The sequence below is a fragment of the Symphalangus syndactylus genome, chromosome 19, assembly GCF_028878055.3.
Source record: "Symphalangus syndactylus isolate Jambi chromosome 19, NHGRI_mSymSyn1-v2.1_pri, whole genome shotgun sequence".
In the NCBI taxonomy this organism is placed as follows: Eukaryota; Metazoa; Chordata; class Mammalia; order Primates; family Hylobatidae; genus Symphalangus; species Symphalangus syndactylus.
In genome coordinates, this window is record NC_072434.2 from 17,198,629 (window position 1) to 17,225,514 (window position 26,886).

At 47.4% G+C, this 26,886-nt stretch overlaps 1 protein-coding gene and 1 long non-coding RNA gene across 5 annotated transcripts in view; one reads left to right on the top strand and one right to left on the bottom strand.

The window, feature by feature from the left end:
• Positions 1-14,099, bottom strand: part of LOC134731956 (uncharacterized) — a 23,481-nt gene extending 9,382 nt beyond the window's left edge. For 2 of the 3 annotated variants that reach the window (XR_010114705.1, XR_010114703.1), the window contains exons 1-2: positions 13,858-14,099; positions 5,550-5,624 (exon numbers count right to left, since the gene is read on the bottom strand). This is a non-coding gene — a long non-coding RNA (uncharacterized lncRNA). The remainder of the gene's footprint in view (positions 1-5,549; positions 5,625-13,857) is intronic. The other variant, XR_010114704.1, reaches the window with a different exon arrangement.
• SLC41A1 (solute carrier family 41 member 1) overlaps positions 13,634-26,886 on the top strand; it is a 25,074-nt gene continuing 11,821 nt past the window's right edge. Inside the window, exons 1-3 of one of the 2 annotated variants that reach the window (XM_055234742.2) lie at positions 13,634-13,748; positions 16,361-17,378; positions 26,302-26,409. In XM_055234742.2, the coding sequence (XP_055090717.1) occupies positions 17,007-17,378; positions 26,302-26,409 (480 nt within the window). In that variant the 5' untranslated portion in view covers positions 13,634-13,748; positions 16,361-17,006. Of the gene's footprint in view, positions 13,749-14,199; positions 14,632-16,360; positions 17,379-26,301; positions 26,410-26,886 lie in introns of those variants that run through there. The other variant, XM_055234741.2, reaches the window with a different exon arrangement.

Here is a 26,886-nt window from a genome sequence, read left to right on the forward strand (position 1 = left end):
TTCTTTTCTTCACCAGGCAAGGACCTTCCATGTCTTCCTGGGCTTTGACAGCAGTGGGCTCCTTTTCCCTCTCCTCATAACCCCCTTCCTCCTCGAGTCCCCAGTTTCTCACCTCCCTCCCTGGATGTGTACTGTTCCTTGGAGCTCGGGCTTCAGAAAAGTGTTGGAAACACAGTGTGGGGATTATTCCAGCTTTTTTGCTGCTCCCCCTAAGATTCACATTCCTTCCTTTGCCCTCCCTTTTTTGGCCAATTCAGTACTTATTCAGCCTTTGTTAGAGGGCGAGCTGAAGAACAAAAATAATCCTTCACATTTCTACAGAGCTGTACAGAGTGCTTTCATACATCTTATCTCAGCAGAGCCCCACAAGAACCCTGCGAAGAAGGCATTGTTACTCCTTCTTACAGGGGAGGAATTGGTTCTTCTCAGAGAGGCTACACATCTAGCTGCAGGCAGCTGGCTCAAGCCCATGTCACCTGGCTCCAAACTCACTGTTATTGTGCAATCCTACATAACCAATAGAATCTACTTCCCATCAATTATCTTATTTACTCATCGCAACAACTCTAAGGTGTTACTGTTCATTTTACAGATGAGGCAACTGAGTCTCTTAGGTTAAGTAACTTGTCCAAGGTCATGCAGGTGCCAGGAGCTGAGTCTATCTGAATCCAAAGCCTGTGCTAAAAGTACTGAAACTGATACGCACAGAAGCCATTTGACAGCGTTCTTAAGGGGCAGCCCCAGAATTGAAATGCAGGTCAAAAATCCTCAAGTCCAGTACTTCTTCAATTGCACCGTGCTGCCTGCCCCAAGAACCTGTGGTGTGTGGCTCATTCATTCTGACCCAGAGAGATGTCAAGGACAAAGGCTATTCTACTGTTGGACTTGGTTCTTAGCTCTAGCTCTCTGTATTCCTCTGGCTGAACTCTCCCTATTCACACCTCTCCTGCTGTCTGCCAGCATTTCCTTCCAGCCCCACCCCCAGCTTCTGGGTTCAGCTTTTTTCCCTTTTCTCTGAGTTTGGGAACAACCAGGTCTCTAATGATCATAGAGCAACTGGGAGAAGAGTGAAGAGCAGACCCTCTCCTCCTCTAGTCTCACTACCCTCTTCCAGCTGTAGAAAAAAAGCTCCAGAGCGGGTAGGAAGCCCATGAGAGGGAACTGCTACAAATCCTGGCTCTGAGAATGCACAAATTACAGCCCAGTGGTCCCTGAAGGCTTCTCAAGAGAGCAGTTCAAAGTCCCCAGCCTGGCTGGAACAACAGCAGCCTCAAGACTGGCTGGGGCTTGGCGCAGTAGCTCTCGCCTGTAATCCCAGCACTTTGGGAGATGGAGGCAGGAGGATCGCTTGAGGGCAGGAGTTCGAGACTAGCCTGAGTCATACAGTGAGACCATCATCTCAAAAAACAAAAGAAAAGACTCTGGATGGGATGAGGCAACAAATCGGTGACTTTCCGCCACCCCATCCCCATCCATCTAGACCACTTCCCAAATCCCCCAATGAAAGAGCTCCAACAGATAATCACAGGTACATCCTACATCCCTATCAAGGACTTAGCTCAAGCTTTTTACACCTCACTACCCAAGGCAAGAAGGAAGACAAAATATTCATAAGCAAAGAGAATGGGAAAATAAAGTTTGGCTGGAATCCCTTGATTGTGAATCTGGGTTGCTAAAAACATGGCCATCCTAAACCCAGTATTCCTTTTATCCAAGGGAGATAATAGGAGACAAAGTTCCTACTTGAGAGCTGAACATTTCATTAAATTTTTTTTTTGAAAATTCAAATCTAATCAAAGATGGTTGGTTTTTGTTGTTGTTGTTGTTGTTTCTTGAGAGAGGGTCTTGCTCTGTCAACCAGGATGAGGTGCAGTGGCAAGATCATGACTCACTGCAGACTCAACTTCCCAGGCTTAAGAGATCCTCCGACTTCAGCCTCCTGAATAGCTAGGACCACAGGTGCACGTTACCACACCTGGCTATTTTTTTTTTTTTTCTATTTTTTTGTAGAGATAGGGTCTCATTGTGTTGCTAAGACTGGTCTCAAACTCCTGGGCTCAAGTGATCCTCCCACTTTGGGCCTCCCAAAGTGCTGGGATTACAGGTGTTAGCCACTGCACCTGGCCTAATGAAATATTTTTATAAAAACAAACCTACTTGCAATTCTAGCATTCAGTGTCCATCTAATGTCAATAAAAAGAACCAGTATCATGTTTAACATGTTGTATCTAGAGGTACAAATATAAAATTTAAGGATAATATAAATTATTTATTACTATAAAATGTTCCTTAGCGCCCACGTGCAATGTTGCAAACACTACACTAATTCATGGGTACCTCCAGAACCAGAAACTGGAACATAAAACAGAGCAAGAAAATGGACACTCAGCACTACTGGTAGATAATATGTCATGCAAGAATTCACTACACAGCCGAGCGCGGTGGCTCACGCCTATAATCCCAGCACTTTGGGAGGCTGAGGCAGGTGGATCACCTGTGGTCAGAGTTTGAGACCAGCCTCGCCAACATGGCGAGACCCTGTCTCTACTAAAAATACAAAAATTAGCTGGGCTTGGTGGCAGGTGCCTGTAATTCCAGCTACTTGGGAGGCTGAGGCAGGAGAATCACTTGAACCCAGGAGGTAGAGGTTGCAGTGAGCCGAGATGACCACTGCACTCCAGCCTGGGCGACAAAGCAAGACTCTGTCTCAAAAAAAAAAAAAAATCCACTACAGACAGGGCGCAGTGGCTCACGCTTGTAATCCCAGCACTTTGGGAGGTTGAGGAAGGTGAATCACTTGAGGTCAGGAGTTTGAGACCAGCCTGACCAACATGGTGAAACCCCGTCTCTACTAAAAATACAAAAATTAGCTGGGTGTGGTGGCATGCACGTGTAATCCCAGCTACTCAGGAGGCTGAGGCACGAGAATTGCTTGAACCGGGGAGGCAGAGGTTCAAGCAGTGTGCAGTGTGCTGAGATCACACCACTGCACCCCAGTCTGGGCAACAGAGCGAGACTCTGTCTCAGAAAAAAGGAATCCACTACAGCCATGCTACCTAAGAGGAAGGATTTGACAAGTTAATTTTCTTTTCTCTTAGCTAAGCACTTTGACAGCTCAATTCCTGCTTACACTCCAAAACCATGGTGGCCTCCAAAGTTTACACTGATACAACCCACAAACCTTCAGGGCATCCAGACACAGTTACCTTTTTTTTTTTTAAAGACATAGAGTGTGTTTGCTTAGGTAGCACAAATACTAAAATTGGAACAATACAAATTTCCAATTAAAACAACACGATCACACAAGAATAACACAAAAATATGTGAAGCACTCCATATTTTTAATGTATACATATTTCAAAACATCATGTACACAATAAATGCACACAATGTTTATCTATCAACTTAAATAAGACAGAACAAGATATATAAAGAAGTGACCCCTGGAGCCTGAACTGTATTAGACTCAGTAATGTGTGTTCAGTGTTACTGGTTGTTCTGTGCCAGTGCTGAGCACAGAATCCCAAGGGAAAGAGGCATCTCTGTGTTTTTAATGGATTTATTTCCTTTGTGGTTATATTATATGATGCCTTCTAAAGCATTAAGTTTGGGGCAGGGGGTTTTCTTGCCTGGGTCTGAGAGATAAGGTGTTATTTTATATACCACATGGTGCCTGGTCTGGAAAATCAGGAAAGCCTCTGATGAGGAAGTCATGATTGAAGCTGAGACTTCAAGATTGAGTAAGAGTTAGCTAGACAAAGCACAGAATGGGAAAAAATATTTGCAAACTTTGCATCCAACAAAGGTCTAATATTCAGAATCTATAAGGAACTGAAACAATTGAATAAGCAAAAAACAAATAACCCCATTAAAAAATGTGCAAAAGACATGAACAGACACTCCTCAAAAGAAGACATACAAGCAGCCAACAAACTTATGAAAAAAATGCTCCACATCACTAATCATCAGAGAAATGCAAATCAAAACCACAGTGTGATACCATCGCACACCAATCAGAATGGCAGTTATTAAAAAGTCAAAAAACAACAGATGTTGACGCGGCTGCACAGAAGGGAACACTTACACATTCTTGGTGGGAATGTAAATTAGTTCAGCCACTGTGGAAAGCAGTTTGGAGATTTCTCAAAGAACTTAAAACAGAACTACCATTTGACCCAGCAATCCCACTACTGGATATACATCCAAAAGAAAACAAATCATTCTGCCAAAAAGACACGTGCACTCACATGTTCATCACAGCACTATTCACAATAGCAAAGACATGGAATCAACCTAGGTGCCCATCAATGGTGGTTTGGATAAAGAAAATGTACATATACACCATGTAATATTATGCATCCACAAAAAAAAACAAAATCGTGTCCTTTGTAGCAACATGGATGCAGCCAGAGGCCATTGTCCTAAGCAAGTTAACACAGGAACAGAAAACCAAATAGCACATGTGCTCACTTATAAGTTTGGGTACTCATGGACATAAAGGTGGCAACAATAGACACTGGGGACTGTTGGAGGGGAGCAAGAAAAGGGGAAGAAGGTTGAAAAACTAACTGTTGAGTACTATGCTCAGTACCTAGGTAACAAGATCATTCATACCTCAAACGTCAGCATCACACAGTATACCCAGGTAACAAACCTGCACAGGTACCCGAGTCTAAAATGAAACTTGAAAAACAAAAAGAAATGAAAATATATACCCCTAAAAAGGCTTGCACACATTGCATATAGCAGCCTTATTTGTAATAGCCCCAAACTGGAAACAACTGAAATGTCCATCAACAGGTGAATGAATAAACAAACAGGTGCATCCATATGATGGAACACTACTCAACAGCAGAAAGGAACAACCTGTTGATACACATAACATGGATAAATCTCAGAATAAGTATGCTGAATGAGAGAAATTAGACAAAAAGATATATACTACATGATTCCATTCATATGAAATTCTAGAAATGAAAAACATCTGTAGTGACAGACGGCAGGTGGCCCAACGCAAGGGTTGAGACAGAAAGATTAAAAAAGCAGGAAGAAACACAGGGGGTCATGGATATACTCTTTATCTTGATTGTAGTGATGTTTTACTGATGTATACATATGTCAAAACATCAAATTGTACACCTTAAATCTGTGTTGTTTATTGCATATTATACCTCAAAAAAACTCTTAAATTTAAAAACAAAACAAACAAACAACAAAAAAAAAACAGTGAGTTAGCTAGGCAAAGAGTTGGGGGACAAGGGAGAGAATTGTGCCAGACAGGGAATACAGTAGGCAAAGACTATAAGGCAAATGAGAGCCTGAAACCTTCATGAAATGAAAGGAGTTGGCCAGGCACGGTGGCTCATGCCTGTAATCCCAGCACTTTGGGAGGCCAAGGCAGAGGATCACCTGAGGTCGGGAGTTGAAGACCAGCCTGACCAACATGGAGAAACCCCATCTCTACTAAACATACAAAATTAGCCGGGCGTGATGGCGCATGCCTGTAATCCCAGCTACTCAGGAGGCTGAGGCAAGAGAATCGCTTTTACCTGGGAGGCGGTGGTTGCGATGAGCCGAGATTGAGCCATTGCACTCCAGCCTGGGCAACAAGAGTGAAACTCTGGCTAAAGAAAAGAAAAGAAAGAAGTCCAGTTGGGGCCTTGTAAATTAGGATTGGAATTGTGAGCTTTGACTTAGGACAATAGGAAATAAAGTATAGCTAAGAGGTCCTTCTTTCCTACTGTTCTTCTGTTCCTTTTCCTACTTTCTTTTTAATACTTATACATTATTTATTATATGCCAGGCACTGTTCTAAGTTATATGTGTGTATATATATATATATATATATAAAATCATTTAATCCTAATTATTACCCTATGAAGTAGGCAAATTAGAAGGTTACTTAGGTTAGTCATTTGGGAAATGCAAATCAAAATCACAGTGGGATACCACTTCACATCCACTAGGTTGGCCATAATCCAAAAATGCAAAATAATAAATGTTGGTGAGGATGCAGAGAAACTGGAACCCTTGTACCTTGCTGGTGGGAATGTAAAATGGTGCAGCAGCTATCAAAAGCAGTTTAGTGTTTCTTCAAAAAGTTAAACATAGGCTGGGCACAGTGGTGTGTACCTGTCATCCTGGCTACTTGAGAGGCTGAGGCAGGAGGATGGCTTGAGCTCAAGAGTTCAAGTCCAACCTAGGTTTAAAAAAAACAAAAAAAGGCCAGACACAGTGGCTCACACCTGTAATCCCAGCACTTTGGGAGGCCAAGGCAGGCAGATCGCCTGAGGTCAGGAGTTGGAGGCCAGCCTTGCTAACATGGTAAAACCCTGTCTCTACTAAAAACACAAAAAATTAGCCAGGCATGGTGGTACATGCCTGTAATCCCAGCTACTCCCAGGAGGCTGAGGCAGGAGAATTACTTGAAACCAGGAGGTAGAGGTTGCAGTGAGCTGAGATCGCGCCATTGCACCCCAGCTTGGGCAACAAGAGTGAAACTCCATCTCAAAAAAAAAAAAAAAAAGTTAAACAGAATTGCCATATCACCCAGCAATGGTATATGGTCAAAAGAAATTAAAACAAAAGATATTCAAATGAAGCTTATATATGAATGTTCACAGAGGACTATTCACAATCAAAAAAGGTGAAAACAACCCAAATGTCCATCCATGGATGAATGGATAAACAAAATGTGTTGTATCCTTACAATGGAATATTATTTATCCATAAAAAGGAATGAAGTATTGATCTATGCTACAATGTGGCTGAACCTTGAAAACATTTGGATAGAAGAATATTTGAGGGCAAAAAATAAAACAACAACAACAAAATTATGTTAAGTAAAAGAATCCTTTCACAGAAAGTTACATATTGCATGTTTCCATGTATATGACATATCCAAAACAGGGAAATCTATAGAGACAAAAACTGACTAGTGGTTGACTAACCAGGGAGGGGAGGGGAGGGAAGGGGAGAGTGGGTACTGACTGCTAATGGATACAGGATTTCTTTTTGGGGCGATGAAAATGTCTTAAAACTAGACAGAGGTGATGGTTGTTCAACACTGTCAATATAATAAATACCAATGAATTGTACATTTTAAAATGGTTAAATTTATGTTATGTGAATTTTACCTCAAAAAATAAATAAATCCAAAAAAAAGTTATTTAGGAGGTAGAGTCGATGGATGGCAAATGGTGATTGATGGGTGGTGGGCGAGGAAGCGGGGAAGTAGAGGAAGGAGTCAAGAATGACTCCCAGATGGCTGACAAACAAATGGGAGGGGGAATCCTCTTTTCTGGGATGGAGAAGACAGAAAAAGAAATATACATCTGGGAGATAACTAGCGCATTTTGGATATCACAAGTTGGAAGTGCTGAGACATCCAAGTTCAGAGCTCAGAAGAGAAGTCTAAGACAAAGATATTTGGGCATCATGAACAGAGCATCATAAATGGACACTATGCAAGTGAATGAGACTCCACATGTAACGGTCCGACAGAGAAAGAAGGCCCAGATGTGTAAATTATAAGGTGTCAGCAAACATCACAGAAATTTTAAAATATAAGGCATTTCAAAATTAATATAAATTTTAAAATATAAAATCTCTGTGTTCAAGGACCTTGTGATCAAGCATAAAACAATAAGTTCATGTCAAAGAAGCCTTCAGCTGTGTAACATATCACCAAAGCCTACCATTTCATCTTTCGTTTCACACGTCCCTACATGCATCCAACCACATGTTGAAGAACATGCCGTTCCTTGAAAATGCCAAATTCTCCCTTACCTGCCTGCTATTTCACTCTGTTCTCTCTAACTGGAATAATTATTTCCCATTTCCAATTCTTTTAGGCATATACTTAGGAATGAAATTGCTCAGTGATATGGTAATTCTGTTTAACCTTCTGAAGAAACATCAAACTGTTTCCTATAGCAGCTGCACCACATTATATTCTCACCAGTAAATGGAAAAGGTTCCAATTTCTCCACACTCCCACCAATACTTGTCATTTTCTGTCATTTTCTCTTTTTTTTTTTTTATGGCCAACCTACTGGATATGAAGTGGTATCCCATTGTGATTTTGATTTGCAATTCTCTAACAACTAACCTAAATAACTTTTTAATCTATTTACCATTCTCCAACCCACTGACCTCATTTTCCACCTGATATATTGCAACAGCCTACCTCCTAGGGTAATTATTACGATTAAATGAGTTTGCACATAAACCCACACAGTCAGATTCAATCAAAGCACCTCCATGTCTTTGAAGACTTCCTGAGCCTTGCCTTCCTGTGACAAAATAAACCTTTGTCACAGTGTTTCCTCCTGTGACAAAGGTATATTTTTGTTAAAGCTCCCCAGAAGATTCTAACATGCAGCCAGGACTGAGAACCACCAGACTGGGGCAATGTTTCCCAACCCAGTAGGATCATGGGAGTCACCTGGGGCACTTATTTAAAAGGGTAGGTTTCCTGGCCCAGCACCAGACGTTTGGAAACAGAATTTCCAGGAAAGAGGCCTGGAAATCTATATTTTAAAAGAAGTTCCCAACAGGTGATTCCTACGACCAGGCCAGTTTAGGAAACCCTGGTCTAGAGGATAATCATAGAGCAGTAGGCAGTAAACACAGAGGGCAGTTTGAAACTAGGTCATCTGGTTTGCAAGATACAGTCTTTTTGCATCCTGGCTCTTGCAAGATAAAGTTTGCTCGTCTTTGGCTTGTGACCCACTGTGGGAATGCTGCCCCTATTAGCTCCCACCTGCATCTATGTAAGAGACTGCCCATCATTAACCCTTTCCAGGTAGGCATGCCCTCACACTCTGGGAAGTCTAAAATTTCACGTGAGGCCCAGAGAGAGCCTAAGCCGCCCGTTCCAAATGCCTAATCCCTGTTTATTGGCTGTTTCTCTTTGGTGAAATCTTAACGGTCCTACTGTGTGCAGGGAATGTTCCAAATGCTATATTATCCTAATCCTCTCATCATCTGTGAAGGCTAATGCAACCCCATCTTGGATGCTAATCCACCATGTTGACTTCTGATTAACCCCAGTTCTGGAAATGCCTCTAAGATTTCTATTTTATCTACTATTCCTTGGTAAGACCATGTACTTATCATAAATCCTGCTCTTAGGTTAAAACAACTGACCATAAATCCTGCCCTTAGGGAGCTTCACATAGCATTCTCGCCTTTCCCTACAATTGTCCTACACATTCCTTCCCTGTAAGGTATAGGTATTCCTACCTTATAAGGTATACAAGCCCTGGTCTTACTGCTGTCCGAGATATAGACAGGGCTTCTGTTCACAAGTCCCTATTAAATGCTTCTTTCAAGAAACAAGATTTGTCAGCCTCTTTGGCCTCTGAGCTTTCTCAGACTTTGGGGGTAGGTTTGCATAGAACTGCTCACCATGGTACATATGTTGCAGAAAGGTAATTATGTCTCCATTTGAAAGACATGGCCCAAGGTCACGTACCTAATGAATGGCTGAGCCACTCATGGATTCAAATCCACGTGATTACAAAGCTGTGGCATATTCCACTCTGCAGCACTGCCTCTCAAAGATTACTTTTCTATCCCCAGTTATAGTTCACCAGACCATTTTGTTTCCTGTCAAGGCTTCCCAGCTATACTCAGTAAATTCAGAGCTGCAGCTCCAAATACCTGGAACCATCCTGCCTAAGGGAATCCCAGAGTGGGTATCCAGGGGGCTTTGGGGAAAGGGAGCTCAGTTACAGAGAAGCAAAGGGAATGATGACAGTGCTGAGCACAGATGGCCACACTTCCCTATCCCACCCCCATCACTACATCCTCCTAAAACTGAATGAAGCCGGAAGGGGATGTCACCTCAGCTCTGGGCAGCAGGAAAGAAGTTGACCTCTGGGAGGGAGGGAGCAGGGGAGGGATCACAGCAAGGGGAAAAATGGGAGGGGGCACCCTCCCCCACAGAACAAAAGACAGAAAAGTTTCCAGCCATGTCAGGCTAGTCTTATGATTAGCCATGCTGGTTAGGGGGTCCAGGATCTATGGGGCTCTGGAATTTCATGATGTCTCAAGATGAGTATTCAGGTAGCCTATGGAGAAGCCATTGGTAGACAGCACTTGGCCCAGAAGGAAGGCCATGGGGCTAAGAGAACCTCAGGATAGAGGCTAAATTAACCACATATTACGACAACTGCCAAGCAAGACTGAAGAATGCTGCCCCACACAGGCTCCTCCACAGGCCCCTGCCTGTGGAGTGATCAACAATTCCTTTTGCCACAACACTCTTTCCCACCCCACACCCAACATATGCTCATATTCTAAGTGAAAACACTGTGCTTGCTATACAAATGATGTTTCATGACAAGTCACCCAGCCTCTCTCCAACTAGATGGCGTCCCCAAGCCCAGTTTATATAAAAATTTGGGGTGCTACTACTAGCTTCTAGTTAAATGCCACATTATGTTCTGAAGGACATGAGGAGGGGATGCTGTGAATTTGTTAGCGTGCTGCAAGGGGAAATTTCTATCTCCCAGAGTAACCGGAATCAGTGAGAGACTCTTGACCAGATCTGGTCAAGGATGCTGGAGAGAAACACAGGAAGAGAAAAACGCTGTAGAATGCAACAGGCCTATGAAAACAGTGCATGGAGAAGAGGCTGATTCGGTGGTCTTCCGTATTCAGGATGGACATTACAGGCCATGAGGAAGTTAGAGCTGATTTTAAAAAAAGAGTTGCCCAATGGGGGATAAGAATAAGACCCTCCAACTAAAGTTTCAGGGGACCTCCTTTGGAGAAAGAAATGTGTTTCTAGGTGTGAAAGAGCTCTCTTGGCTAACAAGCTCTAAGATTGGGCATGTCTTGAGGCAAGAGACAGTCCACATGACCTTTGGAGGTTCTTGTCATACAAAGGTCCACAGTGATGCTCAGAGACCCTCACTATCTTTTTGATACCCCCAACTGAGTCTCTCCTTCTGAAGTATCTGGCTGGCCTGCTACTTGCTGGTAGTTCCTGTCTTTTCATCTGTGACCTCCGCTCCCTACATCTGTGCTCGTCATTTCACAGACTGTAGCTATTTCTGCTCTTTCAGTAGAGAAGGGCCAGGATGTCTTCGTCTTCCTAAGGTCACAGCTGGCTAAGCCAGAGGAAATCTGCTTCCCCCAGGTCTTCTTGGTGTTTTGACTCTAGGGATCAGCACAATATAGAGCAAAGTACCTACATCAGTCTTATCCACCTCATCCATCATTCATTCAACATATTTATTAAGTACCTACTATGTGCCAGGAGCTGGGTTTACACTAGTGATCAAAATAGATATAGAGATTATATTCTTGTTCCAGTGGCCCTGACACTTCAGAAGACACCAAAACCAAGGGCTTTTGTACTTATTTACTCATAGAAATATTTGCAATACCTATAACCAACAAAGGACTCATATCTGATATTCATAAAGAACTCCTACAAAGTGGTAAGACAGGGCCGGGCTCAGTGGTTCATACCTGTAATCCCAGCACTTTGGGAGGCCAAGGTGGGTGGATCACTTGAGGTCAGGAGTTAGAGACCAGCCTGGCCAACATGGTGAAACCCTGTCTCTATCAAAAATACAAAAATTAGCCGGTCATGGTGGCATGTGCCTGTAGTCCCAGCTACTCGGGAAACTGAGGCAGGAGACTTGCTTGAACCCAAGAGGTTCCAGCCTGGGCAACAGTGCGAGATGCCATCTCAAAAAAAAAAAAAAAAAAGTAGTAAGACAGAAGGAATAGAATAATAGAAAATGGACATAATACTTGAACAGATATTCAAGGGTCAAATAAATGCATGGAAAGGTGGTCAACTTCATTGGTTATCAGGACAAAGCAAATTTAAACTACAATACCACTATACCCCCACCAGAATGGCTAAATTTTTTAATTTTTCTAGATTGACAATATCAAGTGTTAATGAGAATACAGAGCAACTAGAACACTAAGACGCTGCTGGCAGGAGTATAAATTAATATGAGCACTTTGAAAAAATTATTTAGTCGTATTTGCTAAAGCTAAAAATATGCATATCCTTTTATAACCCAGTAATTCTATTCCTAGGTATATATCTAGTATAAATATGAACATAAGTGTACCAAAGGACATGAACAAAAACGTTATCGCAGCCTTATTCATAATAACCCCAAAGTAGGAACAACCAAAATGTCCATCAACAGAATAACAGATAAATTGTGGTATATTTATTTAATGGCACACCGTACGGCAATGAAAACAAATAAGCTACTGCTACCACAATGTTTTGAATGAGTTTCACAAACATAGTATTGAGTGAGAGAAGCCAGACACAAAATAATACCTACTGAATGGTTCCATGTATATGAAGTTCAGAAGTAAGCAAAACTAACCTGTAGTGTTAGATAAACGTTACTTTTGAGAAGGAGTGTGGCATAGTCACCAGGAGCAGATAGAAGGAGGGTATCTGGGATGCCAATAATGATCTCGTTCTAGATCTGGATAGTGGTCATATGGGGATGTTCACTGTGTCATCATTTGTTGACCTGTACACTTAGGTTTTGTGTTCCCTTCCTAAATGCCTGGTATATTTCAATTAAAAAAATATACACACAGGAGAGGGGAACTGTTTTCAAGTAAGTAAAAACATGGAAGGTAGAAAGGAAATAGGATAGAGATCAAGATTTTATACACAGGTAGCTGAGCTGTGGCCAGATTAAATGGGGTAGTGGAGGGGAGGGAACTGTTGAATACAACAAGGCAGAAGCTGCCTCCAGCCCAACCAAAGTTCCTCCAGATAAATCAGCCTTAATTCCCCATCCAACCCCACACCCCGTATTCACAAACTCATCTTTCTGGACAAGTCCCAGCATTTCCTAGACTAGTAGCTACTTCTCCTGGCAGAGAAACCCAGTATTTGAGGCCAAAACTGGGGTCTGAGACACTGATATTTTGCTCTAGTAGGTTCTGTGAGTCTGCAGGCCCTTGATGCAAATGCTCCAGAGCTGATCTGGAATCATCCTAGGGGTACTGGTTTGGGGTGGGTGAGGGGAACAGGGTTTGGTATGTGTATTTCTCATCCTTATCAAAAGCAATGACCTGCTCAGGTTGCTGTGTGTGCTCTTGTGTGCACGTGCCCAAAGCTTCATACACAGCACTGCGTTCTCCTCTCCCCAGGCACATCTCTGCTCCAAACCCTATTCAGGGGTCTAGAGCCATATTCGAATGCCCTCAGGCCACTTTCAGGGAGGAAAAGGACAGGAAGGAACCGTTGGTCACAGGTTCCACTGACAAGAGGGGAAAACTTGGGGGTGGGGGTTCCTTTATGAGAGAGGTCACACTCCCTTCACAAAAACATCCCAAAGAGAACTGGCATTGAGCTTGTGTTGGAGAGGTGGAGATACCCCAGGGAGGAAGAGGCGAAAGGTGAGCATGGGAACACCCCTCTTTGATCCCACAAGGTGCGTCAGGGAAAGTTGGATTTCATTTAGCCCGAGATGGTGACATCTCTCCGCACGCTGCCACCAGGCTCAGTGGGTCAGAGGAAGTGAGGCTCCCCTCCTCTCCGACCTCAGGTGATGCGTGTGCGACCCCAGCCATGAGTCTGACCTCCTTTCGCTCCCGCCCCCCAGTCTCCACCCCTTTCAAGGCTGGGACTTTTTTAAGGCCGGATTCATCAGGGGTGAACCATTTGCTCAAGGAACGCGGAACCTGGAGGGGGGCCAAAGTGACGAACCGGCGGGAGAGGAGCTGACACCAAGAGCAAGGTAGGGACTGTTCTGTCCGAGTACCAAGCGGGAGGAGGGAGCACGCGGCTGGCTGCTTGAGCCCGGGGGTCAGAGGTGGCTGGCTGGCTGGCTCCACAGGGACGTTTACCGGTCTTCCCGAAGGCCAGAGGCTCCAAGGAAACATCCAGAGGCAGGAGAGGACGCGCACTGTCGCACACATCTTTCAAAGGCTGCTGGGGCTCCGGCGCGGCGCAGCGGGCCCGGGGGCGGTAGCACCACGCAGTGAGCCCGGGCAGCGGGCCCCTCGGACCCCGGGCCGATGGGCGCTGGGACCCGTGCGCTCCAGGCGCGTAGAGCCGGCTCCCGGTTCCCGTCACTCCTCGTACTGCGTTTCCCGGCGCCCCGCCTCCTGGGCACGAAGCGAAGGAAAGGGGCCGGGCCGAGGTTGATCCCGCCCCTTCCCCAGTCCCTGATTGGCTGCTGCTGTTGTCCATCCGAGAATCTATTTTTGATGGAGGGGGGGTGCCACCCAGTCTGCCCCAGATCACGTTTGCCACCGGCAGCCAACCAGTTGGGCCCAAGTCCGCGGGCAAGAAGCGATTGGGGGCGAGTGAGCTCGGCCCCCCGGTCCCCCGTCCGGGTGCTCCTCCGCCGGGCCCGAAGCGATATATCCTGCCATCCCCGGCCACCTCCCCCGCGTGGAAGCGGAGCGGCGGCCTCGCTGTAACGCAGAAGCGAAATGTAGCGAGCCGGGTGTCGCGGCTGGACGCTCGCCTTGGCTGGGGGTGTGGGGGGGCACGCCGGGGGCCAAGGAGGACTGTCGAGGAGGAGTGATGAGAAGAGGGGGTGCCTTGCATCCCCCGAGACCACGGGCCACGCTGCCACTCGCCAGGCGCCCCCTTTCCTCTCAAGCGAGGGGCAGGTCAGTCCTGTGGGGTCCTGGGGCGGGGAGGGGGTGGTGGAGGGCGGGAGTCCTGGCGCGCAGCGCATTTGCTGAATCTGAGTGGTGGAGAGACTGAGGAGGCCACCCAGTTACTTTCTCTCCCTCCTCGGGGTTGGGGATACTAAAATGGTCTTTTTTGTCCCCGCCTGGGAGGAGGGGATAGGGCGTCCTGGTTCACTTTTGCTTCTTTCGTCCCAGGGCCTTAGGCCTGTCCGAAGTCTCTTTACAGGGGGAGTGGTGAGGGAGGACTGGCTTCCCCTCCTGCGAGCCCCCTCTCAGGTTCAGTGGCCTGCCAGGAACACAGGAGGGAGGCGGGGGTGTCAGCTTTTAGCGGACTCAGAAACTTTTCTGGCATAGGGACACTGGACTCAGAGGTTTCCTCCTGGATCTCTGGTGAGGGAGTTTGAAAGAACCACAGTACTGTGTTTAAGGAGACTGGAAAAGGGAGCCCTGGTGGGTGACTGAATTGATAGAGGAAACAGTTCTCCTGGGCCAGTTCCTGGGGTTTGATACCGCCTTTCCTAAACTGAACTTGACTAATTGTGTGTGTTTGGAATACTTAAAGACCTGTTCCTCTTACCTGGTGGAACTCTCTTTAAATTTATTTTTTACGAATAAGAGCTCTTCTGGTGAAATGGAATAGGATGGGAGTCCATGAGGAATTAGGAAGCCTGGGGATTCCTTTAGGCAAAGAGAAGTGGAGCCATTACAGCTAAAGAGATGCATTTGGAGCAAGTGCATATTGGCTTACGGTGCTTTGGTTTTTGTTTTGGGTTTTGTTTTATTGCTACTTTTGTTTTTTTGTTTTTGTTTCTAAGAATTCCAATATATCCAACTCTCAGTAACCCTGGGGAACAGGAGGAGCCTAATTAACTGAAATGCGTGGGTAATAAGCAATCGTTTTATGCTCTGTCCAGTCTAACTGAGATAACTCCCTTGTCCTACCTGACAAGCTCACAGGGCCAAGAGCAAGGGGAGAGGGGGAGAGGGGGAGAGACAGAGGCCTGGATCCGAGTCAGCTGTCTGAGCTCTTTGTAACACTGTTGACTCTCAAGGGCAGGAGTGGGTAGGCCTCTGGCTCTTGGCCTTGGTCTGGCAGGCTTGCCCCACTGCCCAGGGAGTCCTCCTAGCTTTGTTTTGTTTTCTCAGAAGCTAGAACGATCTGGGGTCTGGGGGACTTCACTCAGCAATCAGTTTCTCCCTGTTTCTTTGCCCTATGTGGCTGTCTTTCTGTTGCTGTCTTGTGATGATAAGCAGTCACTTTATACAGGAGTGGCTGTGTGGCAGGGAGTTTGTGACTGAATTTATAACTGAACCCCACTTAAATAATGCAGAGTTCTTAATGGTCATTCAAGAAGGGGTCTTGCTGAGGACATACTACCCACCCCCAGTTGCTGAGGAAACAGTGCAGAGGGCTCCTGCACAGCATCTTCCCAATCCCAGGCTGGTCATATCTCGTTGCTGGTGACCACGGTGGTGATCCCCCAGGAGGGTTGCTGGTGGGGAGGATGGCGGGGATAGCTCCTGCTGAGCCTCCAGATGGAGCAGTGCAGGACTGACTAATTTTTGCGGAAAAAGGGAGGCAAATAGCAAACTCTATAACTATATGGTGAACTCCTAACTGCCTTGGGGGGAAATTCTTCCAGTACGAGCTGTCCTTTGCTATAGCATAATGTTCTTTTTCTTTTCTTTCTCCTTCCCACCTAAGGTGTTCCACACTGATTCTCGTGACTTTAAGGACCAGGGGTTTGAAGAGGTATTAGCTCTTCCCAGGAAGAGAGGAAGTTTCTGGAAGAGAAGGGAAAGACAGCAGACGCTGCTCTGGGACCAGCAGAGCCTGAGGAGCTGTGGGAAGCTGACAGAGCCCAGCCAAAGGAGTGGGAAAGAGCCGCAGCCCCAGGCTGGCACTGTGTTCTGAAAGACTTGAACTCAAGCTGCTTTTTACGGAAGAGGGGCCACTTCAGAGGGCACCCCAGACTTTGGTTGAGCTCTTCTACTCTGGATGCTCCCTGCTCTGAGGAGGCTGCCGCTGAGAACCAAAGAAGATAAGAGGACAGATACATTTTCTTCAAGCACAGAGCTGGTGGGTTGGAGTCAGGCATCTGCACCCCTAGTGGCTATCTGGTGAGGAATTTCTTGTTTCTCCCCAGCTTGCGGCTTCAGTGCTTGATGGGGCTGCCTGTTGGTGGATCAGTTTTTGCAGTGCCTGGTAGGAGTGGAGAGCCGTGGGAAGAGGTCCCGCGGCGCCCAAGCCTGGGTTCACCCCAAGACTAAGTTCTTTCCCAAGTTAGAGAAGGAGAGAGAAAGCAAAAAGAAGAGAGGAAAGTTCTCCCTTCCCCTCCTCCCTGCCTGTCATGTCCTCTAAGCCAGAGCCGAAGGACGTCCACCAACTGAACGGGACTGGCCCTTCTGCCTCTCCCTGCTCTTCAGATGGCCCAGGGAGAGAGCCCTTGGCTGGGACCTCAGAGTTCCTGGGGCCTGATGGGGCTGGGGTAGAGGTGGTGATTGAGTCTCGGGCCAACGCCAAGGGGGTTCGGGAGGAGGACGCCCTGCTGGAGAACGGGAGCCAGAGCAACGAAAGTGACGACGTCAGCACAGACCGTGGCCCTGCGCCACCTTCCCCGCTCAAGGAGACCTCCTTTTCCATCGGGCTGCAAGTACTGTTTCCATTCCTCCTGGCAGGCTTTGGGACCGTGGCTGCTGGCATGGTGTTGGACATCGTGCAGGTAGGACCTGAGTAGGGCAGCTCTTGACGGTGAGCCCAGGGCCACCTTTGCCTGCTGGGAAACTTGGAACTTCCTCTCTACCTCCCTGTCAGAAGTGCTGCTGCTTCCTAGAATACTGTTTCCCTTTGGATCATGTCCTTGGTTTCTTCTTGGTCTAGTTCCTTTCTACAGAAGCCTCAAGGAAGCCGAGTAGTCCCGGGGAGGTGGTCAGGGCAGTATTGCTAAATAGAAACAGAATTGGCTCCCGAGCTGAGGCTTGGGAGAGGAGAGATGGAAGAGGGTCATTGCTTGCCATCTCTCCCAAGCATTCCTGCCGAGCCCAGCTCAGTAGGAGACATTTACAAGGGTCTCCTGTTTATGCCTTTTCTCCCCTGCATTTGGGGTTTCAAGGATACCCATAGTAAAAAGCTCAGTTTCAAGCCTCTCCTTCATCCCCCTACTGGGCAGGAATTTGTTCAGCTGCCAAGAGGGTCTCAAATTAAGTAGGAAGGCTCTTGAAGGCATTGCTTATCTTCCTGTAACCTTGGCATAATCCCCTTGGGGGGTGGGGATGGGTACTTGCTGTCTGATGCATGATTTGGAGATTTGGTGTAACAAGACCCAAAAGTGCTAATTATCTGCTGTAAATGGGGATAAAATGTAACTAGGCCTGGGCAGAACTGTCTCTCCTCTTTGCTCCTCACCTGTCATTCTGAACCTGCCCTGGGCAAAGAGGGTTCTTTTTGAGGACATTGGGTAGAATGAAGGATGAGAGTCAGTGGGACATGGAAGCTAACAGCCAGAGATGTGCTATGTTAATTTATTGTGAGTCAGGACTTATGAAGAACCTCCAGGTCCAAGAGATAAAGTTTTGTTTTTAGATAAAAGTTTTTTAGGCACAGTGTGGCACACCAAACTTTTTGAAGGTGCTGGGTTTATCTAAGTAATTCAACAATGTGTATCAAATTCCTGCTGAGTGCTGGCCTCTGTCCTAGGTACTCAGAGAAATATTAATACCAAGGCAGGAGGAGATCTGGCCTTTGCTTTTTGGGACTCCCAGTGTTCCCTGACTATGATATCTCCCAGAAGGACACAAAGCTTAGAATCACCTTCCCTGTGCCAAGCCAACCCTACAGACCATAGTGATATAGAGTCCTGCTGGTAGGTCTCACCATGCCTGTGTCCCGGGAGACTGAAGGTGGTTGGTTCTTGATAGTGTGTGCACATGGAGTACTTCGACTTGAGCCATTCAGGGGAACCCTGCACCTTTGGTTCCTCATGAGAATGGGGTTTAAGTCATGCCAAAGTGCCTTGCACTGCCTCCCCTTTCCCCAAACCTGTTATCTTAAAGATTGTTCCTACATGGAGGTTGGGAAGCCAGGCTGGAGCTTTGGGTTCCTCCCCCTAGTGGCTGCTTCTCCCCCAGGGCCGTGACTGGGACAGTAGGAGGAGGAGAAAGAGACCAGGGTAACATTTTTCTCCACCTCTTCTATTCCTTTCCTGTGGCCTCAGTTCTCATTCTTGAAGTTGTTGCATTCTGGTTTGATACCTACAAAGGGGTGCAGAGCCAGGGTCCAGAGGTGAACTGAAGAGGGTTGTCTTCTTTTCTGGATAATAATAATGGTAGTGGGGAAGCATTTGGGGGGCTCTTCGGTAGGCCCATGAGGTAGGATCCATAATCATCTCCATTTTGTGGGTAGGGAACCTATAGCTTAGAGGGATTAGGTAACTTGTCCCTGGTCATCTGACCCTAGAACCCACACCACTAACTCTTGCGGCCTTCACCATGGCCATGGTTCACCAGTTGGTTAAAAACTCGGAGAGGGAGCTGAGCTCAGTGGCTCATGCCTGTAATCCTAGCACTTTGGGAGGCCGAGATGTGCAGATCACCTGAGGTCAGGAGTTTGAGACCAGTCTGGCCAACGTGGCAAAACCCTGTCTCTACTAAAAATACAAAAAAATTAGCTGGGCATGGTGGCAGGCACCTGTAGTCCCAGCTACTTGGAAGCTGAGGCAAGAGAATCATTTGAGCCCAAGAAGTGGAGGCTGCAGTGAGCCAAGATCATGCCACTGCTCTCCAGCCTGGGTGACAGAGCAAGACTCCAACTCAAAAAAAAAAAAAAAAAACTCTGGCTGGGCATGGTGGCTTATGCCTATAATCCCAGCACTTTTGGAGGCTGAGACAGGAGGATCGCTTGAAGCCAGGAGTTCAAGACCAGCCTGGGCAACAAAGTGAGACCTTGTCTCTACCAAAAAAAAAAAAAATTAGGCATGGTGGCATTCTCTTGTAATTCCAGCACTTTGAGAGGCTGAGATAGGAATGATCACTTGAGCCCAGGAGTTTGAAGTCGCAATGAGCTATGATTGTACCACTGCGCTCCAGCCTCAGCAACAGAGCCAAACCCTGTCTCAAAAAAAAAAAGACTCTAGGAGGAGACTATTTCTTTGTCTTTCCTTGAAGAACTGGGTGGACTAGAATCTGGACTAATTAGAGTTATCTTCTGAAGTGAGCAAGAATAAAAGTTCTTAGATGGGGTAGGGAGGGACCCCCGAATACACACCACACCCCTACCCATCCCACACACTTAGATTCCAAATCTTCTGATGTGTTGCCCCACCCCCACTCCAGGCCCGTGAGCTGGAGACACTGAGAGGCCTAGGTAGGGAACCTTTGGAGCTGCTCTCGGTGTGGCACCTCGGCTCACCCCAGAGCTAGGGTCCACTTGGTGTGGATGACAATGGCAGGTTTGTCCATGTCCTCCTCCCCCAGCCTTCCTGCTACAGCTGGGCTGGAGCAGGCCCTGCAGATGGCAACAGTGAGATGGCAGGAGGGGGTGAGTGCAGAGGGAACGAGACGTGGGACCACAGGGAGATTGTTATTCCACATCCACGGGAGTGAAAGGGGGACTGACAATCTCAGATTCAGGAAGAGCAGGACGGTTTCTAAGGATTCACACCTATATTACCCCTTCATAAGCTAAGATGGACTTCAGTAAGAGAGTCTGAAAGTGCCCCAAGACCCTGGGGCCATCTGGAGAAGCTGGCTATGGAGTGTCCCAGCATCTTGGAGCAACTGAGCAGGAGTCCGTGTTGGCGCTGGTTCAGATGTCTCCTTGGTCCAGGGCCCCCATCTTTCCTTGCTGCTGTAGAAAACTTGTTTTCTTTTCCCCAATGCGATGCAAAAAAAAAAAAAAAAAATTAAATTTTAATTTTAATTTAAAAGAAAAAGAAAACCCACTTTCTTCCTAGAAGGCTCATTTCTGCCTCCTCTAATCTGCCCTCCCGTAAATGTGCACAGCAGCATCTGCAGTGAAATAAGGGGCTGGTGCTGGCCCAAAGTAGGAAAAGGATAAATGGACCTCCGTCTGCTCTAACTTCCCAACCATGGCTGAAAGTTCCTGCAGCATCTGGAAGGGAAGCAGGCTGGGGCCTGGTGTTGGCTTCTGAAGGGGGTTGGGATATGGGAGCCTCCTCACTGCAGGAGCCTTGTGCCCATCTGCCCAGTTTGGTTCTAGGCTGCTCCGGATGTCTCACTCCCTTTATCTGCCAGCCTTTGTGAGGGATGGGGTGACAGGAAGTAGTGTGCCCATCTGCACTTTAATTCCCAGCTAGGTTAAGACAGGTCCTTGTTTTAACTTACTACTCACCTGCTAAGGATCTCAAACAAAGTAGGCCCTGCTGTGCATGGCAAGCGTGGCCTTGGGGAAGTAGAGTGGGAAGGAAGTATTCCTCCTGTGCCTGGCCTGCTCCTATGGCCGCAGCATCCCTGGGCGGGACACTCTTATCTGCTTCACTTGACCACCCCTTCCGCTTTTCCCATCTCTGTCCCCTCCCTGCTGTCAGGGACCCATTTGCTTTGCTCCTGCTTTGTACCGCACCGTATATCCAGGTGTTGCCCTAAAGCCCTTTCCTGGACACCTAGAGGATACCTCTTGGAAAAGCCTCAGACAGGTGAAGCCTGGGGTTACTGTAATCTCATCTGACCTAGTCCTTACCCTAAAGATCAGGTCCAGCCCAGCTTCTCCCACAGGAGCCCAGATTCTCCCACAGCCTGGAGCCTAAAGCTTGTATCTGGGAATTTAAGTCTTAATGTCTTGATTCCTGGCTCTGACTTTCTTCCCTGCTGCTACCCTCCTGAGGTGGCTCAGGCCAGAACCCTTGAAGGCAGGTTGGGGTCAGTGTATGAGCTTGGATTGAAGTAGGTGAGGGATGGAAGAGGCGCATTGGAAGGCCAAGGAAGAGGTACTGGCAGGACCACTGAGGATTGAGACTTAAGGTGATTGCTGTGCCTCAGGATTCGTTTTGGCTATGGGGGAGGCAGTCTCTTCCCTCACCTGCAGAATACCAGGGATCCATGACCCCTCACCCCAAGGTTAGAGAAGGAAAGAGATGAGGGGCTGCATTTCTGAGAAGCAGTTAAAATCTAGATGCTCCCCTTACCTCCAAGCAGGGCAGCACTTCCTGGAACGTGCCCTTTTTCATCCCCATCAGAGCAGGAAGGTGTGGGTGGCTGCTTGGCGGACGGGTGTGACTTTAGGGGCAGATACTCCCAGCCTGGATGAACAGGATGGGGCTGAATTTGGCCAAAGGAGGAAGAAGAGCTACTCACTGTCTGCCCCTGCCATATCCTGCCTACTCCTAACCTCAGGGCCACCCTGATTCCTGGGCTAGTTCCACATCTCCAGCCTCCAGCATCTCTTCCCAGAGTCTTGTGCGTGCCCATGTGTCAGAGGCTTTCTGCCTGAGCTGCAGCTTTGAGAGGGTTTGTGGGTGAAGAAAGTATGTGTGTAGGAATTGGCTTCTCTGACCCAAGTGCCAACTCGGGGCTTTGCTGGCCTGGGGTCAGGTCGTGTGAGGTTCCAGGCTATATTCTGTAAGATCGGGAAGACTTTTGCATAGGGGCTGTTACTGTGACCGCTCCCTCTCCTTGCCTGTCTCTCATCCCACTGCTCCTAAAACTCCGTACTTTGTAGGTCCTCCTGTAGCTATAAGGAGGGGGTGCATTGTGCTGGGAGGTGGAGAGATTTGGGGGTGTTTATGGTAGCAACCAGAGGAACTTCGCTGAGCTTTATACATTTTTTCTTAAATAATAATAAAAGCAAGCAATATTCATTACAAACAGCTCAGAAAACATTGCTTGCATACATGTGGAGTCTTCTTCTGGGCTTTTTCTTTCTACGAGTACATATACATTACATACACCTACCTGCAGAAGTGAGATTTTCATGGAGCTGGCGCTTGGAAGCAGGGTGGAGCTGGTGTTTTGGGGTGAAGATGAGTTCTGAGGCTGTGCTCTGAGAGGAGCTTTGAAAGCCCACAAGGGAGGGGAGAAGAGGGGGATTTTTCCCCTCTCTCGAGCTGGTTTGGGAAGAAGCAGGAGGCGAAGCAGAGCAAGGCCGGACTGCAGGGAGCTGGAGCCTCAATGGTATGTACCAGCCGTGTCCAAGAGTAATAGTCCCCAAGTTGCTCCAGGGCAGATGGGGCTCACTGGGGCTGCCTTCTCTCTGGGGGGTCTTAGAGTGGGAAGGGATTCACCTCCCTTCAGTGTTTGGAGGGGGCTGGCTCATCCTTTGGCTGCCTGGAAGCCCAGTAACTGTTGTTGAGATGGGGGGCTGTCTCTTCCCCATTGTTAGTCCCTAGTGGGGCTTCCCTAAGGAGAGTCCCAGGTCTTGGCCAGACCAGGAGCTCAGGCAAGCGTATGCTCCAACCCCAGTGAAATGAGCCCTTCCCCAGGGTCCTGTGAGGCCTCCCACCCCATTCACACAGAGAGAGCTCCAACAAGAAAAGAGAGGTTCTTGCCTTATAGGGCCACCCAGCACCCAGCCTCTCCTGGTCTCAAGCCCTAGCCCCACCCGCCCCGATAGCCTTGCTTATCTTTTCGGTTATTGTGGTAAAAAATACAAAACATAAAATTTACCATCTTAACCCTTTTTTAAGTGTGCTGTTCAATAGTACTAAGTATATTCACCTCATTGTACAACAGATCTCCAGAACTCCTCATCTTCCTCAGCTGAAGCTCTGTACCTATTAAACACTCACTCTTTTCCCTGCTCCCCCAGCCCCTTGTTTCCACCATTCTTCTTTCTGCCTCTATGAATTTGACTACTTAGGCTGGGCACGGTGCCTTATACCTGTAGTCCCAACACTTTGGGAGGTCGAGGCGAAAGTATCCTTTGAGCCCAGGAGTTCGAGACCAGCCTGGGCAATATAGTGAAACCCCTGTCTCTACAAAAAATACAAAAATTAGCCAGGTGTGGTGGTGCATGCCTGTAGTCCCAACTACCCGAGAGACTGAGATGGGAGGATGGCTGGAGCCAGAAGCCGTGATTGTGCCACTGCACTGCAGCCTGGGCCACAGAGTGAGACCGTGTCTCAAAAAAAAAAAAAAAAAAGAATTTGACTACTTTGGATACCTCAGTATCCACTAGTCATACAGTGTTTTTTATGACTAGAGTAATGTCCTCAAGGTTCATCCATGTTATGGCATATGACAGAATTTCCTTCCTTTTTAAGGCTGAGAAATATTCCATGGTATGTATGTATGTACCACACTTTGCATATTTTGTTTATCCATTCATTCCTTGATGGACATTCGGGTTGCTTCCACCTCTTGGTTATTGCATATAGTGCTACTATGAACATGGGCAAACTAATATATCTTCGAGACCTTGCTTTCTATTCTTTTGGATAAATATCCAGAAGTAGGATTGCTGGATCATGTGGTAGTTTTATTTTTAATTTTTTGAGGAATGACCATACTGTTTTTCATAGCAGCTGCACCATTTTATAGTCCCACCAAGAGTGCACAAGGGTTCCAATCTCCACATGCCTTTTTTTTTTTTCTTGAGATGGAGTCTTGCTCTGTCACCCAGGCTGGAGTGCAGTGGCACTGTCTCGGCTCACTGCAACCTCCGCCTCCCAGGTTCAAGCAATTCTTCTGCCTCAGCCTCCCCAGTAGCTAGGATTACAGGTGTGCGCCACCATTCCCGGCTAATTTTTGTATTTTTAGTAGAAACAGGGTTTCACCATGTTTGCCAGGCTGGTCTCCAACTCCTGACCTCAAGTGATCCACTTGCCTTGGCCTCCCAAAGTGCTGGGATTACAAGCATGAGCCACTACGCCCAGCCCAAACTCTACATCCTTGCTAACACTGATTATTTTCTGGGTTTTTAAATAGTAACCATCCTAATGGATGTGAGGTGATCTCTTACTAATCTACAGTATTGCTCAACTTTATTTTATCTATTTTATTTTAATTTAATTTTATTTTATTTTATTTTATTTTATTTTTGAGACGGAGTTTCACTCTTATTGCCCAGGCTGGAGTGCAGTGGTGCAATCTTGGCTCACCGCAACCTCCACCTCTTGGGTTCAAGTGATACTCCTGCCTCAGCCTCCCAAGTAGCTTGGGATTACAGGCATGTGCCACCACGGCCAGCTAATTTTTGTATTTTTAGTAGAGACAGTGTTTCTCCATGTTGGTCAGGCTGGTCTCAAACTCCTGGCCTCAGGTGATCTGCCCGCCTCGGCCTCCCAAAGTGCTGGAATTATAGGTGTGAGCCACTGTGCCTGGCCACTGCTCATCTTTAACGACAGAGTGTGGGTGTTGGAATTGCCTTGAAAGACCATCTGATCTGGTCCCTGAATTGAACATTTTTCAAGAGCTTGAGGCCCTTGTAACTTGTCTAAGGTGTCCAGCTGGTCTATGTGAGGAGGCGTATTGGGGAGATAAGCAGGAGGCCCATCTCTGCTGTCTCCTGTAGGAGACCCAAGGCTCTTGGTGCAGTGCCCATGCCCAACATAGTGCTTGACCTCCAGCCGTGATACCCAGACCAACCCATATATATCCCCCTGGCCTCCTGCCTCCTCCTCCCTCTCCAAACCTGGAGGCTTTCCATTCTTAAAACAAATAAAAGAAACCACCTACCCTGTTAGGGCTAGGGAGGGAGACACAATCCTAACCTTTTTTGCAAGTCCTCAGTTTCAATTGCAAGTAAAGTAGCTTTCAAATAGCCAGTCCTGGTTCCTGCAATCCTCCTAGCACTAACTAGTAGAATACTGTCTGAACCCCAGTTTCCTCATTCACAAAATGAGAATAAAAATAGCCCCTACCTTATTGGGTTGTTAAGATGATTAAAAGAGAAAATACATGGAGAGCACTTAGCCTAGCACATAATGAGTCCTTAATAGATGTTAACCAAAGCCATTGGTAGGAGAGCCAGGATTGATTGTCTTGGGACTAGAACTCAGGTCTTCTGACTCCTGGTCCAGGGTTCTTCCTACAGGAGTATACTTGCTTCTCCTAGCTGACAGACTGAGGAAGGTGTGTGGGGTAAGGCAGTGCACAGAGAAATAAAAAGCCTCTTGCAGACCAGCATGCAGAGGTTTGGGGGCCACAGCCTTAATTCAGTGCCTGTTCAGAAGGAGAGTTGCTGTGGCTGAGGCCCAAAGCCCTTGGAGATAGAAACCAAACAAACTCTCTAATCTCCCCAGCCTCGGCCCCAGCCCCATGGAGCCCAACTCTTCACAGCTGAGACAACAGAGAAACTGGACTGAAGGCAAAGGGGCCAGGGATTGCAATTTGAGGGGGGATTGCAAAGGATTTCTGGGGTGTCAGGCTGCCCAGGGCAGCTCAGCTGTGTGGGTCCCCATTACCCTTCCCCACCTACCTTCAGGAAAACAGAAGGTAGGGCCAGACTGAGAGTCTCCCAATTGGCAGAGACCCTCTCCATCTCCCTGGTTCTGGGTGGCAGGAAGGGGGGTTGTGTTTTTTGAAGAATCATGGGCTTGATTTGGTTCCAGGATTATTGGAGGAAAGGTGGCTGGCGTGCTCACTCCCTGCTGATTCTATTTCCTCCTCGAGCCCCTGATCTCACTACCTGTTGAACCTCAATGCCCGCCCTTTGGGGCACTGAAATTCCTGGGTTCTGTTTTCACCTCGTAGCATTGGGAAGTCTTCCAGAAGGTGACAGAGGTCTTCATCCTAGTGCCTGCGCTGCTGGGGCTCAAAGGGAACCTGGAAATGACCCTGGCATCAAGGCTCTCCACTGCAGTGAGTGTCCTGGCTGGGAGGAGCGGGGCACAGAGAGGACTCTGGGCGGCACAGAGCCAGAGACTGGGAAAGGGCTACGGGCCCTTCTGCACTGCCCAGGCCTGGAGTGTGGGGCTGGGGTGGGAAGGGAGGGCCTGGCTGGGCAGGTGTAGGGAGATCCCAGGCTGGGTGTCCTGCTCCTGGGCAGGGGCTCCCTGCCCAAAGTGGTTCCCAGGCTTGGTTTCTGGATGTCCCAGCCACCCCTGGACTCCTGCCCCACCCCCTACCTCTCAACCACCTCGTGACTGTTTGTGCAGCTTTGACAGGCAGGCATCATGCTGGTTCCTCCACCCGCACAGATGGGGGCCTCCTCTGATCTCCAGCCCTGCTTTGCAGCTGGGCGGGAGCAGAGCCAGGCCCTCCCAGCACCCCCAGCCCCCCGGCCATCCCATTCCCTTTACCCATGGCAGCTTGTTCTTCTTTAAGGGAACAGACAGA